Genomic DNA, 16,442 nt, shown 5'->3' on the forward strand with positions numbered 1-16,442 from the left:
TTTGTCTGAGGAACCAGTGAGCTTAAGTTTCATGGCTCCTGCTCCCCACCCCTGTGTAAGGCCAGGAAGACTCCAAGCCCTTTCTCTGCAGGGCAACTCAAAACTTCTCATTAGATTTAGAGTGTTACATGTTGTACAGTGTGGAGTCCCATTTCCCACCAGTCTCTAAATGAGGTCTGTCTCATGAAAGGTCACCTCAGGGGGCTGGGGAGATGGCTCAGCGGGCCACAACCATCTGTAATGAGATCTAATGCCCTCTTGTGGTGTGCCTGAAGACAGCTACAGTGTACTTACATATAAATAAATAAATAAATCTTTAAAAAAGAAGAAAGAAGGAAGGAAGGAAGGAAGGAAGGAAGGAAGGAAAGGAAGGAAGGAAGGAAGGAAGGAAGGAAGGAAGGAAGGAAGGAAGGAAGGAAGGAAGGAAGGAAGGAAGGAAGGAAGGAAGGAAAGGTCACCTCAAATAGTTGCTCCTCCATAAAAGTCTTCCCTGTTTGAATGAGGGGGGTTGAGCTGAGGAAACTCACTGGGCCAGCAGCAGGGAATGCAAGGCAAGCCACGAGCGCTTTTTAGAGCAACAAACACAGTGGAGTAGCGCCCAGGCTGGCTGTGCACTCCTGCCTTCATTTCACACAGGGCATGGGGGACAGTAAGCTGTTTTTGTTGAAAAAGATTCCGGAGTTGGAATCCTGACTTAGCCTCAGATAATCCACAGTGGGGTTGCAAAGAATTGAGAGCTGGTTGCAAAATCTAGTGATCAGGACTTAAAATCATAACCTTAAAAGGCAGAGGGCGTGTTAAAGTCACTTTCATGCTCATGAAGACACTTGGCTTGCCTCCTGGGTTGAGCGATGCAGGGGACTTAGTCACCCTTCTCCCCAAGGTAGGGTAAGGTCCTTGTCCTTCCGATAGAAGCCACTACCCCAGCGTGCTAACACTGCCCCTGTCCCATACTCTCTAAGACTGGACTCAGGAGACTCTCTTGTTAACGTTTCCTGGTTTTCCTGCCTTTCTGGTGACTTCCAGGACGACATGACTGACTCCCTGAGAGATTACACCAACCTGCCTGAAGCGGCACCTCTGCTCACCATCCTGGACATGTCAGCCCGGGCCAAGTACGTGATGGATGTAGAAGAGATCACCCCAGCCATTGTGGAGACTTTTGTGAATGACTTCCTAGCAGAAAAGCTCAAGCCAGAGCCCATCTAGTGGGCTCCGGCTCCTGAGACAGTATTTAAGACACAGGCTTCTTCCTTTCCTCCCCTCTGCCCTGGACCTCTCCAGCGTGTCCTGAATCACCCCAAGTGTCCAACCTCTGTGGTGCCTTGTTTCTGCATTAACAACTCAGTTAGCACCCAAGGGTGTGCATCCTCACAGTGGCAGCAGATCCCACTGTGTTCGGAGACGGCTTGGGATCGTGAGGATGGCCTGACCAGCTAGCACGGAGACTGCCACCTCTCCTGGCTCTTGATGGAGGCCCTTCCAGGGTCTTCTGCAGAGCAAGCAGGCAAGGACAGTGGAGTGAGGCCCTGACTCTGACCCTGGGGTCAGTACACACACCCCAAGCCAGAGGGAACTCTCCTGTGACACCTGTACCCATGGGAGTTACAGAGGAAGGGCCGTGGCCTCAGCAGACATCAGCTGAGAGCTGTCGGTGAATTTGCTTTGTAAGGACATAATCTTCCTTTGTCTGGGGGAAAACCAGTGCATCAATGGATTCTTGGGCAGGGGACCTCCAAATCTATAAGGAAACTTGTGGGTGTCTTTTTTGGTGGGAAAATGAATAGCCGAGCTAACAGTTCATAGAACACTTACTGTGTGGTTAGTTTCTTCTCTCCCCATCTTTCCTCCTTACTCTTGGCCATCCCCAGGTTTCTGCCCCTACAAAAACCTCCCTCCATCTTGGAATTCTGGTAATGAATCCCACCCTCACACCCCCTACCCCCAGCCATCTTCCCAAGACTGAACCCTGAGTTCCCAGAGAAGTGTCGCCTAGCTGCCCTGGGCATCTCTGTGGGCTGCCGCCTTCTCTATGGGCTGGTGCCCTGCCAGAGGCACCTGCAGCCCCTTTCAAGTTCCATTTTCTTCTCAAACTAGATCCAAAAAGCAAAAAGGATTTTCTTTTCTCTGGGAACCTGCAAAAGGAGCTGTGCTCTAGAGAGCAGTGAGGGCACCGGGCATGCCAACCGGAGTCAGCCCTGCCCTCCTCTGCTCCGCCCAGGTAGCTGAACAGTGGAAACCAGCCATGGTCTTAGGGTCTGGGCTTTGGCCTAGGGATTCCCAGGACTTTAGTCAGTCACAGTCTGGTGTCAGGGACTTCAAAGCATCTGGGCCTCACCCTCAGCTCCACCCAACACTTTACCAGCCCAAACCATTTATTTTGGAAAACCCAGTTGTCCTCCCGCAACAAGCTATTGACACTGCTGTTCCTTGTTGGCTTGTAGTTCAGAGGTACAAAGTTAGTTGGTAATTACTTTTTTGGATGTTGCCAGCCTGAGTGCAATCACCTAGAAAGAAATAAAGCAGATAAAGCAGGCTTTTTTGACCTCACCCTCGCTCGGGTCTTCCTGCCCTCAGTGAAGAGTCCATTTCCCTTTAGTGCTCTATTTGGGATGGGGAGAATAGTCTAGAACCTGCAAGAATCTAACAAACTGAGACTGAGAACAGAGTTTGATTGTAGGGTACACAAGGCCCTGAGTTCAACACACACACACACACACACACACACACACACACACACACACACACACACACGACTGTCTGTTTCTCTTGGTTTTCAGAAGGCAGGAACTTCATTGGAGGTTCGGTTCTCAGACTGAAGACCTTGTGAATTTTGCTGTGTCCTTGTTTATGGAAGCTGAGCCTGCCGCCTCCATGGGGAGACACTAGAGTCACCATGGACCTCACTTCAAAGAGTAGGGCAAGGACTGGGATGTCCAAGCCTCGCTCTGTCCTAGGGTTAGGAGCTTCTCCGTCAGAGACAAGGACCAAGAAAAACTCCCTCCCTTGGAAAATGAATAGTTTCTGTCTGTGCCCTGTGTGTGATTGCTTTGAAGGAAAGGATGGTGGCCCTCTCAGCAGCTAGTTACCTTTGGGGAGAAAAAGAGAAGCCAGCCGGGAGGTACAGGATCGGACCTGCATCATATCTCAGCGGGCTGTCCTGGGCTGATTCTCCTGTCAGCTGATTGCAACACCAGGATTCCCCTTTTAGAGTGGATGTGTGGGTCAGTCAGGACCTGGGGACGGCCTAGCTCTGTACAGCTGCTACAGCGTGCCACAGAAGGATCTTTCCTATGAACCAGTGAACAATCCCTAAAGGTTACTGCAGCAGACCAAGTGGGTGGTGTGCTAACTCCCACCAAGCGGCTTCAAGATACCTTCCAATTCTCCTTGCTAATTGGAAACAGGCTAAGACACCAGCTGTGGCATCCGCAGGCTTCCGCCAGCAGCATGGGAAACACCATGCCCTGCATGGGAAGGTAGCTATAAAAATGCCACAGTAGAATTCCCAGGTTTGTGTTCAAAATGACCTCCAGACCCCATTCCCACAATAGAGAAGCATTTCTTTAAATTTCTTAAGACCAAGTCTTACTCTGCAGCCTAGGCTAGCCCAGAAAGCTGCTGTGTAGCTGGCCTCTCATTCCTGTTTCAGGCTCCTGAGCGTTGTGTGAGGCACAAGCCACAGTGCCCAGCAAGATTAAGATTTTTCACCCAGCGTTCACACAAAAGATCAAACGATAGTCTGGAATCCCACACTAGGGAGGGAGGAAGGAGGGTCATAAGTTCAAAGCCAGCCTGGGCTTCATGGCAGCACTGCCTCAAAATATCAAAAGTAATAAATCCATACAAGGAAAAGGACATCTGTTAGGCTAATGATGGAAATGGGCAGATGGAAGGAGCTTCCTAGCTAAGAGTCAGGTGGTTTCTGCTCTGTCCTGCCCACCATGTGTTCTTGAAACCAGTGGCCTTCACTTATTCCAGCATACGGAGCCAGCACTGCTTTTTTGGCAAGCTTCACATGGTAATTTCCAGCCAGACTTTGTTTTATCCTGTTGCCTAATTAAAGACACTGTAAAGCTGTTCCCCCTCCTGCTCCCATGCTCAGGGCGGCAAACTGAACCCAGCAAGGAGATGGAGAAATATGCTTGGGAACAGGTCTGTGGGACTTGCGACAGCCATTTTAAAGGGCGCAAGGAGAAAACATGGGCATGTGAGGACACCCATGTCAAAATGCTGCACACAGAGTTGACAAACAGGGAGTGGCCTGAGCTAGCATCTGGTGCCACAAGCTGAGGTGGTCACATTCTGTACACAGAGACATTTCTTCTGCCAGCCTGGGCAGACCTGTGCCTGCCTTGTAGCACCAGAACACCAGTGAGGTACAAAGCCAGGGTGGCAATGCCCAGGCACCGCAGAGATTCAAGAGTGCCCCTCTCACTCCCACTGTCTTGTGCAGCCAGTCGCTGATCTGAGAGCCCCCAGCCCACCAAGTTCTTACAAAGTTTGTCCCACAATGGTTATACTAACGGGTACCTCATCTACACTCCTTACTGACAGTGCCTCCAAGCAGGGGACTTTAGGGGACCACCATTGACTGTGATGATACTATTCTTTTTTAAAAGATTTATTTATGTATGTGAGTACACTGTTGCTCTCTTCAGACACACCAGAAGAGGTCATGGGATCCCATTACAGATGGTTGTGAGCCACCATGTGGTGCTGGGGACTGAACTGGAAGAGCAGTTGGTGCTCTCAAAAGCTGGGCCATCTCTCCAGCCCGCAACTTCATCAATGGCCTGTGAGCATATATATGTGGTAAACGTTCTAGGAACAAAAGGCTGTACGTGGAAGTATATAGTGGTTCTGCTTTATCCTGTTGTCTAAAGACACTATAAAGCTGTTCTCCCGCCTGCTCCCATGCTCACGGCGGCTAAGAGCTCTGCTGCAGGGGAATCAGAACATAGGGTGTTCTCCATATACCTTATGGTGAAAAGATGGAGTTCAGTGTCTTAGTTTCATTCCTGTTGCTGTGATAAAACGCTGTGACCAAACAGCTTACTAGAGAATTTATTTTACAATTCACAGTTCCAGGGTGCAGTCCATCAGAGCCACAGGTCACTCCTATGACACAGGGTCCCTCCCGCTGTAGGCGGGTCTTCACACCTTAACTAAGTAATCAAAATAATTCCTCGCAGACTGCCCAAGGCCAACTTCTCTAGGCAGCCCTTTGTTGAGATTCTGTTTGCAGGTGATCTTAGAGGGAGGGCGTAAAGCTGACAATAGGAGCTAAGAGCTGTTGTGTGGGTCACACCTCTAGTGCTCGGGGATGCTTCCCAAGCCGGGGAATGTATAGTCCATGTGCTACAACTCCTGAAGAAGGGTTGAGATTTCCTTTCAGAGTTACAGCCCTAAAAAGCCATCACCCTGCCCAGGGTCAGGCTTCCGTGGCCTGAGGGTGGGACTCAGGATGCTCAGCCCTCAAATAACAATCCTGAGAACAGAGCTAAGAATATAGCCTTCCCCAGCTACTCTGGGGCGTGTCTGTGTCACGAGTGCCTCCCCCTCATCCCCCTGAGCTGAGCGGCAGGGAGGGTAGGCAAGTGACCCTGCCTGCCTGTGGCAGCTCTACACCCTCGTCCTCCCACCTTTTGTTCCCACTCATCAAGCAGCCGCACCGGTGCTGGGCACCCCAACTCTGAGGTAGAATGACACAGCTGAGAATTGCCATACAGAGAGGAGGAAGCGCGGGGCCAATCCCAGAACACTGGGCCACTGAGCACGGAGCCTAACCCCCTGGGACGCCAGTGAGACTGGGCCCGCAGCTGTGGCCCCAGCTGCTCAGATGTGACTCAGCTCTGTTCAGAAACAGTTCCTCGGTTAATTTGGCTCCTAGTTTATTTTGTGTATTCACTCCCTCCTGGAGTGAAAGGGAAAAGAAGACTATGTTGTAGTTAAAAGCAAAGTACTTCTAGAAAGTAAAACAAGATGAGCCCAAGTGGCAAGAATGTCACTAAGCCGATGGGGAGGCGGCTGGGTGGAGATAGGAGCCCCAGGGCCTAAAGCACAAGCCATGGTCGGAGAATCCTGGCAGGCTCGGCTGCTGGGACTTCGCGTGGCCCTGACGCACTTCAGCATGGTGGCAGTGGGCAGAAGTTGCTGTGAGCCCTTGGAGCAAGATGTCAAGTAGTACTTTGCCCCACGTGTCTAAGTGACCAGGGTTCTCACCAGTTAGCAGCTGGTTGAGGTAAAGGGCCAAGCCTGCTGCCCTGCAGCACTGGGCAAGGCTATGTATTAAGCTCCCTGTGACAGGAACACATTGGGACATCAGTTTTCTCCCAGAGGCCGGAGGTGGAAACTGTGTTAATGTCCACGTTCTCTTGACTCTAGATTCTGATTTCCACTGAGCTGAGATACAATCCAAGTTTGCAGTGCCAGTTGACAGGGAGCTAGGATTCCATTTGAACAACTTAAACCCAGGGCAAGTCCCAACTCTCTAGCTTGTGTAACCATTTCTGAGGTGAGGTCTGCCACCTTGTGGCCAGACCTACTGCTACAGCCGGGCCCACTGCAAACCCCAACAGGCGCCCTGGCCAGGTTCACAGAGCTTCCCTTCCAGCCCTCGCGGTTTCCATAACGCGGACTGCTCCTTTTATTCTCATTTCCTGGGGAAACGGTGATTGAACATTCATTGTTCTCAAAGGTGAAAATTCATGAGAGTGATTTTCCATTTTGCTCAGCAAGCACACAGCCACGAGTGTTCCCCTGTAGTCCTGTCACTTGAAAGCACAACTTGTGTACTCCCAGCCCCCAGGCTAGGTTCTAATACAGGCCAGAAAGCAGAAGGGCCTCGGGTTGCACGGAGGCAGAGCAGTGTTACCACATGGCTTCTCCAGGGTGTAGCACATTCTATCAAGATGCTCATTTGTAACTCAATGCAGGAGACCCGAGCACAGGAGAGTGGCTTTAGGCTGGAAATGTGCTTGCCACCTTTTGGTGCCTTGGGTTTCTTTAGCACTTTCTGAGGTGTTGAAGGGGAGACTGAAAGCCAGCAGGCTCAGAGGAGGGGTGTGAATTCCCCTGCGGCCTGCTGTGACAGTCCTACAGTCCCCCCTCAGCCCACATTGTGTTCCAGCCTTTGTGGGCCACAGTAGAGAAAAAGCTTTGAGCTCAGCACAAGCCTTTAACCCCAGGAGAAGCAGGTAGAGCTCATTGAGTTCTAAGCCAGCCTGGACTACATAGAGAAAGAAACCCCATCTCTGTCTGTCTCAGACTCTCTCACACACATATCCCCCTGCCCCACCCCAAAGAAAAGGCTTTGGGCTTTTCTGGTTTTAAAAAGCTGATTAGAGACTGAGGATCTCAAGAATCCGTGGACTACCCACATCAAGCGTTTGTGCAGTACCCTGGGTGGGCGGGCAGGACACAGTTAACAAAATTAACTCAACACTACCAGTACTCTCCCCTAAAGCACCCCAAAGCCCTGCCATCTGCCACCTGGTACATGGATAGCTTGCCCAGTTGGTTCTCCCAAGAGTTTTACTAGAGCTGAAGGATCAGAAAGGGAAGGGGGTTGGCTCTATAGTTTCTGTTGCACATGCAACAACTTGTTCAGCCTTCCTAGAATAAGCAGCTAGAGGAATTCTAAAGGAACCCAGTCATTGGAGCCGCTGTGCTTGAGGATGTAGTACAACTACTTTTCTTGGAACCTCAACTCTAAACCATTTGTTTGTGGTTACAGAAGTAGTGTTTAGAATGGATTCCAAGTTCCAGCCCCCCTTCTCTCCCCCATGGTCACGTAGCAGGTGCAGCTACCTGCTTTGGTCCTCTCCGACCTCGCTGTACTCTGGGGTTAAGGAGCACTGGGAGCTGAGGCAGAATGACTAGAGCCTCCGCACCCTGACCTTGCAAGACCTTCGGCTCACCACACCCAGTGATGCTTCCTGGTTTAAAAATGAAATGTTCAATCTAGCCGGGTGGTGGTGGCACATGCCTGTAATCCCAGCACTCTGGGAGGCAGAGGCAGACGGATTTCTGAGTTCGAGGCCAGCCAGGTCTACAGAGTGAGTTCCAGGACAGCCAGGGCTACACAGAGAAACCCTGTCTCGAAAAACCCACATCCAAAAACAAAGCAAAACAAAAAAAACAACAAAAAATAGAAATGTAATTTTTTTATTTTTAATTACATGTATATGAATGTGTCTGTGTTTGTACACATCTGAGTATACATATCTGAGGAAGCCAGAAGAAGGAGCAGATCACTTGGAGATGAAGTTAAAGGTGGTTGTGATCCACACAACATGAGTGCTGGAAATTCGACCGGGGTCCTCTGGCTGTCAGTTAGCCGCCCTTAACTGCTGAGCCATCTCTGTAGCCCTTAGATCGTCACTGTGTGCGGAGGTCAGGGAAAGACTCTGTGAGGTTGGTTTTGGAACTCAGGTCACCAGGCTTAGACAGTAAGTGCCTTTACTCCTGGGCCGTCTGGCTGTCTCCTAAATCACAGCATTTAATCAAGTGTCACAAAACCCACACTAACAGCAAGGAGCTGGTGGGCAAGCTGGCACTTCTAGCAGCAGTTATGCTGCAAGGTAGACTCAAGGTCTAACCTTTTCTCACACAGAATCTTCGCAAAGAAGTCTATAAAACAGGCCTGGCAGAGACACCTTTGCTCCTAGCACTCTGGACACAGAGGCAGGTGACTCTCTATGTTCAAGGCCACTCTGGTCTATATATCAAGTTCCAGACTGTCCAGGGCTATAGAGTGAGACCCAGTCTCAAAACAAACAAATAGCTTTGCAGAGGAGCTGTGCTAAGAAGGCACGACACCACCTGATGAACTGCTTCTGTTGGTTTACCACAAAGGTGGAAAATACACATCAGCTGCCTGTGGAACTGAAGGCCTGGACACGTCAGCTCAGCGATGGCTGCAGAAAAGACCAAAGAACCGCTGGCTGCTGGCTGCCATGCCCCGTAGCCAGGAACACCCAGGCAGTGGGAATGCAGCTCTGTTGGCAGAGCGTTTATCTAGTACACACTAGAAAAAAGTTACAATCTCAAAACTAGTGGATATGGGAGATGGTAGGGAGAATTTTGATCGGTCCAGAGAGTTTGCTCAGTGGTTAGAGCACCTGCTGCTCTTCCAGAGAACACAGTTTCAGTACCTAATACTCACAAGGTGATTCATGACCATCCATAAGTCCAGTTCCAGGGGATATAATACCTCTACTGACCTCTGCCAGGTAACAGGCATACTCATGGTATAGTGTACATACATGCAGACCAATACTCATATAAGTAAAACAAAAAAGAATTTTGACCTTTGTTGTTTAATAAGGAATAGCAGAAACTAATAGAAACTCATATTTTTTTAGTCCCACACAATGGTGGCAATGCCTACCTCCTGGCTCCGGTGTTGTCACCTTGGCCAGCCTCCTAGCATTGGTCCAGCAGAGCAGGGGCTGGAGGGGCCCTTCCCCTCACACTGAGCATTCCTGTGCTCCATCAGTGGTAACGCCTGTCCCTGCTCACGTCTTCCACCTTTATCCTCAGCTGCCTTTTGCCTTCAAAGAGCAGGATGCTGGCAGCCATGGCTGAATTCAGGCTGTCCACACCAGGTACGACGGGGATCAGCAGTCTCTTGCCTCCAGTACTCTCAGCCAACTGCAGGGACTCCAGGCTCACTCCGTGTGTCTCCCCACCAATCACCACAGCTGCTGGTGCTTCTGTCCAGTCCAAATCATAACTCTGGACCTCAAGTTGGGGAAGCCAGTCTTTTCCGGTTTTAGTGTCTAGGTCCTCTTCACACTTGTGAAACTTTAAGAATCGGCGATCACATGCCCAGTCACGGTCACCGGTATTATTAGACATCTGAACCTGGGCATAGAGACCACAGTTGTCTGCCACATAGACTCGGGTGTCAGGAGGCAAGTGGTTGGGCACTGTTTCCCATTCCACGTTGTTCACAATGGGCACCTGGAAATGCGCCCCCATGCCTGCCCGGAGCACTTTAGGCTCCCAGGCATCCACACAGCCTAAAAAACAAAGGATACAAGTGAGATTTTACAAACCTTCCTAGACGACAAAGAGAATGCTAAAGTAAGTCCCTCTAATTCTAACCAAGAGATGAACCCACAGTTCTTCCATTACAGTCTTCTCCATTGCTGGGACCAAGAGCCTCCCAGCCGATGGCACTGACCAGCAGAGGGTCTGGAAGACCGACTGCTGCTAGTACTGAAATAGATGTTGTACATGGCATCCATACACGGGTGCCAGGCATTGTGAGGGATGTAATGGAGATTAAAATGCCACCATGGGCCTGCAGAAACGTAGGTATCAACTGTGGTACTGGAAGAACATTGAATCAGATGACCACAGTATCAACAGTAATTGATGTAAAAGAAGCACGAACAGGAAAACACTAAACATCTAAGAGACTGTGACACTGAGCTGGCTCCTAAGGGACAAGAGGAACTTGTTAGAGAAGTCCAGGCAGAGAGCAAAGGCAGTGTGAGCAAGCACACCTGCTGGGAGACAGGGCAGGGTGGGAGAGGAGGCCAGAGGTAGGCAATGGCTAGCAGAACAAAGTTAGCAGTCCTGTCCCTGCCAAGGCCCTCCCTGATGCTGCAGTGAGAAGGCTAGAGGAACCTACTCCGACATAGTCACATCTAGACCTAGGCGCTCCTGTGATTGGCTGCCCAGCAGATCCTGACCTGCCATATGCCTACACCCACCATAGGCAAGTAGGAGGAAGGCATTTCACCATGAGTGTCACAGGGACACCTTATGACAAGTCATTTTAAAAGTTAACTCAGCCGGGCGTGGTGGCGCACACCTTTAATCCCAGCACTTGGGAAGCAGAGGCAGGTGGATTTCTGAGTTTGAGGTCAGCCTGGTCTACAGAGTGAGTTCCAGGACAGCCAGAGCTAAACAGAGAAACCCTGTCTCAACAAAAAGCAAAAAACAAAACAATGACAACAACAACAAAAAAACCCCCAAAAAAACCAAAAACAAAAACAAAACAAAAAGTTACCTCTGCAAGCTTAGGAGAGTATCTGTCAAACCAACAAAGAATATACTCACACCCAGACATCCAGACCTGTGGGCTTTCCTAGGCATTGCAGGGAACCAGAGATGGGAGCTGGGCTCTAGGCAAGACGAAGGAAAGGACTGGATGGGCCTAGATGTGTGACAGCAGCTGTCTGCTTTGACTCCGTCATTTCGAGAGGAGTAAGAAGATGAGAGCTCCTTCTGCCACAGACCTGTGAACTGGGCACCACACCAACTGTCCTACTTCCCCCGCCCCCCCACCTCCTTCACTCCAGCCATGGGAACAAACACATTTCCAAAACCGCACTGCTATCAAGCCCTCAACAATGGAATGGGTGGGGTACTGAAAATGGAACCCCAGAAACTAGGTCTCACACTGCCAGACCTGGGCTTGGAGACTGTCAGGGGAGAGTTGAATGGAGCAATTTAGGCAAGTCTCAGCAAATGTTCCACTATTAGTTCCTATTTAATAGGAGCTTGGGTGTCTCCGATGAGTGACACGCTCCCTCCCCTCCGCTCCCAGGGTGTAGAAGGCTTTCTAGACATGTTTCAACTGCTAGCCAGGTACGATTAGCACCAAGCCTATTAATCCCCTTCTGTGAGAAAAAGCTCAAATGTAGTAAGACTAATTTGTGTATCGCTATGTAACTACATTTCCCTGAGGCTAAGAAAAATGTACCTGGACACATAATCACTCTGGTGACAGCTTTCCTTCCATGGGATTCAGAACTCAAGGGTTAGGAAGGACTCATATATTCAACACTTTGAGAACTCAAGATAGACAAGGATCTATCTTAAACCCAAGTCTTTGTTTGTTTGTTTGTTTGTTTTTCTAGACAGGGTTTCTCTGTAGCCCTGGCTGTCCTGGAACTCACTCTGTAGACCAGGCTGGCCTCGAACTCAGAAATCTGCCTGCCTCTGCCTCTGCTTCCCAAGTGCTGGGATTAAAGGCGTTGAGCCACCATTGCCCAACCTAATCCGAGTCTTAACTTTGGCATGTAAATAATTAATACATATTCATAAAAATCTCATAAAATGGGTCTCAAAATAATTGTAAAACACAAGCAATATTTACTGAATGCTTCTTTGCATCATTTCTAGTAATCTTTAAAAAACCAACCATGAGGAAGATTCTTCTTATTCCCATTTTATAGATTAGAGATTTGACATTTAACATATTGTTTATGGACACACAGTTAACTCACGGCAGATCAGAGAGTCAGACCCATGCGTGCCTGTCCAGAACCCTAAGTCTCTTGAAAACAGCTAACAAAGCCACTGGATAGGAAGTGCTTTTCCAAGGCTCAGCATTTAAGAATGTAGACTGCTCCCACAGAGGACCTTACAAACTGGGGGTGGGGGGTGAGGGTTGGGTAGTGCTTGACTCCCAGAACCTCCAGTGGGCAGCTCACGAATTCCTGTAACTACAGTTCCAGGGCATCCTGACCCTGACCTCTGCAGACACCTGACACCTGCACTTCTATGTGCACATATAGACATATACATGGACACATAATTCAAAATAAACTTTACTATTTTATTTAAAAAGAGGTATTCTTACCTTTGGTGAGTAAGACTTTACTGCAGCCTGCTCCAGCTGCAGATCTCAGGATTGTCCCCAGGTTCCCAGGGTCACGGAGATTGTCACAAATCAATACTAGGGGCAGTGAATGGTGAAGCTGAGTCTCTGGATATGTCATCTTAACAGGGTCAGGTTTGGCAAAAATCCCTAAGGAAACAACACAGGAGATTCAGTGTGCATGGGAATAGTTTGGCTTGACTTGTATATTTATCATTCTTTATGTATTCAGAATTACCTAATGAAAACAGGAATGGATTATGACTACAGAATTTCAAATAAGAATTCTACCATTGCTAACCCCATCCTACCCCATCTGCTTCCATCCCTTCTCCTTTCTGAACTTTATGTACCCAACTATATCCACACTCACCTGTGCTTTTTCAACACAGAGGAATCACTGTAGGTGTGGTGGCAAAAGTCTGGAAGCAGGAGAACTGAGAGTTTAAGGCCATCCTAATCTACATAACAACAAGGTCACACACAAAACAAAGGTTTGGGATGTTCTCAGTGCTACAGCACTTGCCTAGCATGCAGGTGGCTTTGGGGTTGAAGTCTAACACTTCTAGAAGCAACAAAAACAGGACCTGAAAGCAAATGTTAAAAATTACATATAGGAGCTAGAGAACTGACTCAGCAGTTAAAAATACCTGCAGCTCCTAAGAACCTGAGTTCAATTCCCAACACCCACACTGTGGTTCACAAGTCTAGTCTCAGGAGATCTGATACCCTCTTTTGACCTCAGTAGCCACCAGCCACACACATGGTGCACATACACGTATGCAGGCAAAGCACATACATATGTAACATTTTAGATTTGAAAACTAGCATCTAGGGGCTAGAGAGCTGGCTCAGCAGTTAAGAGTACCGACTGCTCTTCCGAAGGTTGTGAGTTGAGATCCCAGCAACCATATGATAGCTCACAACCATCTGTAAAGAGATCTGATGCCCTCTTCTGGGGTGCCTGAAGACAGCTACAGTGGCGAGTGGGGCCAGAGTGAGAAGAAAATGTCTAAAGATAGCAACAGTGTACTTACATATAATAATAAATAAATCTTTAAAAAAACTAGCATCTATATAACATATCTATAAGAGAATTTTTAAAAAGCTCATTTTGTTATCTCAATGTATCTTTGGAAGGTTTATCATGTTGGTATATTTGCAGCTACTATATTTTTCTAAACATTGCAATATGATGTGCCAGAGTTTAACTCTTACCAGTTTGTTTGTCTGTTTGGTTGTTATTTTGGGTTTTTTTAAGACAGAGTTTTTCTGTGTGTAGGCTTGGCTATTCTGTAACTTGTCTATAAACCAGGCTGGCCCCGAGATACAACTGCCTCTGCCTCCTGAGTGCTAGGATTAAAGGCATGCACCACCACTGCCTGGCCCCTTCCAGTTTTTTAGTTGATCGTTAAAGATTTAAAAGTTTCCCCATTACAAACAAACAAAACAACAACAAAAACAAATAATGCTACAATAAGTGTCCACAGAAGACTCTGTAGATGTTTGAAAACTTCTCTGGATCAAATTCCTGCAAGTGAACTGGACAGTGCACATATACTCTTAATGTTGACAAACGGCGTGGATCTGCCCTCCTCAGAGGTGGGGGCTCTCTACCCACGGCTAGAATGATGAATACCTGCCTCCTGGCCCAAAGCCTGCTCAACAGGACATATCTGCTCCCAATGTTTACTACCCTGATAGGCTAAACAGTACTGCAGTATTTCACTTGGCATTTTCCCCAGTGCTTGGGAGATGGACTTCTCTTGCATCCCTGACGGCCTATGACCCTTTGCATTACTGTCTTTGCTTATGCTGTCCTTTTCCCAAACTGTCTTGATGTAGCCTTTCTCCATTTCCCTGTTGGTTTCTTTTACTTAATGTGTAGGCTTAACCTAAATATTTAAACAATAGCCACATAGCTCTCTTTCATTGCCTGTCTTAAAACTTAAAAAATATCTCCAGGGAAACAAATTCATAAAATTCCTAACAGCCTTGGCCAAAAGTACTACATCGAAGACATTGTCTACAAGGGCTCATACTGAAGGAGGTGTGGGGGTAGCGAGGGAGGACAGAGCCATTTGTAAGGTCTCTTGCTGAGGATCAGAATCTTAGCAAGTTGAGCACAGTAACACTTACCCAGTGACCCTTCTATCTTCAATCTAATACAACGCACACAAATCGGCTGGGGCACTTGTAAAATGAAAATGCTAAGTGGCTTCCTTAATGAAAGATTCTCTCATTTAATAACCTCTGCAACATATCCTAAAGCAGTTTTCAGGGCAGTATCTAGAGGGAAACAACAAAACTAGAAAGGCAGCTGAAGATGAACTCATAAGTCTCCAAGATGGCTCAGCAGGCAAAAGTAGATGGATGTCCAAGACTCATAGCGAAGAGGGAAAACTGATCCTCACAGATTGTCTTCTGGCCCATGCATGTACACACACAAAATAAAGTGCTGTTTGGAGATAGGGTTTCACTATTTGCTCTGGCTGTCCTGAACTCACTATGTAGACCAGGCTGGCTTCAAACTCACAGAGATCTGTCTGCCTCTGCCTCCCAAGTGCTGGGATTTTAAAGGCTTGCATTACTCCTGGTTCATGTTTTTAACATTCCACAAAACAAACAAAACAACAACAACAAAACTGGGCTTTTTTTTTTTTTTTCCGTGCCTCCTCAGCAGTCAGGAGGTGCAAGCAGGGATGCCAATGGTTCAAAGCTATCCTCGGCTACACACAGTTTTAAGCCTGCCTGAACTACAACTGTCAAAAACAAGCAAAAGTCCCACAACTAAATATGAATGATAAGCTGATTCAGTTGCCAGTAAAAATACCATTGAAACATACAGGCCTGAGATGTCCTATTTCTTTTTAGACAGTAGTCAATCAAAATTTAAACTTGATTTAAATAAAATTCGTTACCTTAAGACAAGTATGAACAAGAAAGTCTAGAATACTACACTTGTATGAAATAGAAATTCCAGATATTGATACACTGTATATCACCTACCCATTATTCCTTGAGGCGTTACTAGGTCCGACCAATCCTTGATATCCTCAAATTTCACCTTAATGAGGCTGACACCTTTCAGCTTATCTACCGGCAACTCCTTGATGTATTCCAGACGGCTAAAAAAGAACATTTTTGGCACAGCCCCAGCCTTGAGAGCATCTGCAATCAGTCTGCGACCTTCCAGCAGGATCTTCCCTTGCTTTTCCCGAAAAGGCCTGGACTTAACTATTGTCATCACACTGCTGTGGGTGCAAACAGAGAGGGGATGATTATCATCGCTCTTGTCATGTAGGGATACATGTAGTTCTAACAGACACGCAGAGCTTGGCGGAGGCACAAGCCTCAAAGAAGTGCAAAGAATTTTGCACTGTAGGAACAGTAAGAGCCAGAAGCTCCAGAGTGAGGCAAGAAAAGAAACAGGAACAGATGACAAGTCTCAAAAACATATCACCTTAGCCTCTTGTCCCCGGGAAAGGCCTTATCGTAGCGAAGCCCTGCCTCTTCCCAGGTGTGAGGAGTCTGGGATGGAGACGTCTCAAGAGGCTGTTTCTGTCGCTGCCCCTGGGAACTGGCCTTAGGGACGGCCTTGCGGGGCTGCTTGTCAGGAGCGCGCTTCCGTTCCTCTACCTGTCCCGAGGGAGACAACACTCTCACCGGGCTACGCCGCAGCGCCCGGACCCAGCGCCGAGCGTCCAGGTCCCGAGTCTGGACCACCCGCAGCAATGTTCCCAGGGAGCACCACATGCCCTTCGCCGGCGCTGCCATCTTTCCTCTGGCACGCGCTACCTCACCCGAGCGCGCGGTCGAG

The 16,442-nt window shown here is 48.3% G+C and overlaps 2 protein-coding genes across 2 annotated transcripts in view; one reads left to right on the plus strand and one right to left on the minus strand.

Annotated features, from left to right (window-relative positions):
* Positions 1 to 1,814, plus strand: part of Nxn (nucleoredoxin) — a 142,347-nt gene extending 140,533 nt beyond the window's left edge. Inside the window, exon 8 of the mRNA XM_052194567.1 lies at positions 1,027 to 1,814. Coding sequence (XP_052050527.1) covers positions 1,027 to 1,209 — 183 coding nt within the window. The 3' untranslated portion in view covers positions 1,210 to 1,814. The remainder of the gene's footprint in view (positions 1 to 1,026) is intronic.
* Positions 1,815 to 8,153: 6,339 nt separating this feature from the next.
* Mrm3 (mitochondrial rRNA methyltransferase 3) lies at positions 8,154 to 16,432 on the minus strand. Its single transcript, XM_052194568.1, has 4 exons — positions 16,086 to 16,432; positions 15,632 to 15,876; positions 12,605 to 12,772; positions 8,154 to 10,028 (listed from the first exon to the last, which is right to left on the minus strand). The coding sequence occupies exons 1-4, from the start codon at positions 16,397 to 16,399 to the stop codon at positions 9,499 to 9,501; spliced, it is 1,257 nt and encodes a 418-aa protein (XP_052050528.1). The 5' UTR covers positions 16,400 to 16,432; the 3' UTR covers positions 8,154 to 9,498.
* Between the last annotated feature and the right edge of the window lie 10 nt (positions 16,433 to 16,442).

This window comes from Apodemus sylvaticus, chromosome 10 (assembly GCF_947179515.1).
Source record: "Apodemus sylvaticus chromosome 10, mApoSyl1.1, whole genome shotgun sequence".
In the NCBI taxonomy this organism is placed as follows: domain Eukaryota; kingdom Metazoa; phylum Chordata; class Mammalia; order Rodentia; family Muridae; genus Apodemus; species Apodemus sylvaticus.

Coding starts and splice junctions, on each gene's coding strand:
- Mrm3 (XM_052194568.1), bottom strand. CDS start 16,399: ATGGCAGCGCCGGCGAAGGGCATGTGGTGCTCCCTGGGAACATTGCTG. Junction 15,877..16,085: donor CCCGGGGACAAGAGGCTAAG/GTGATATGTTTT, acceptor TTGCACCCACAG/CAGTGTGATGACAATAGTTA. Junction 10,029..12,604: donor TAAAGTCTTACTCACCAAAG/GTAAGAATACCT, acceptor TTTGTTTTTTAG/GCTGTGTGGATGCCTGGGAG.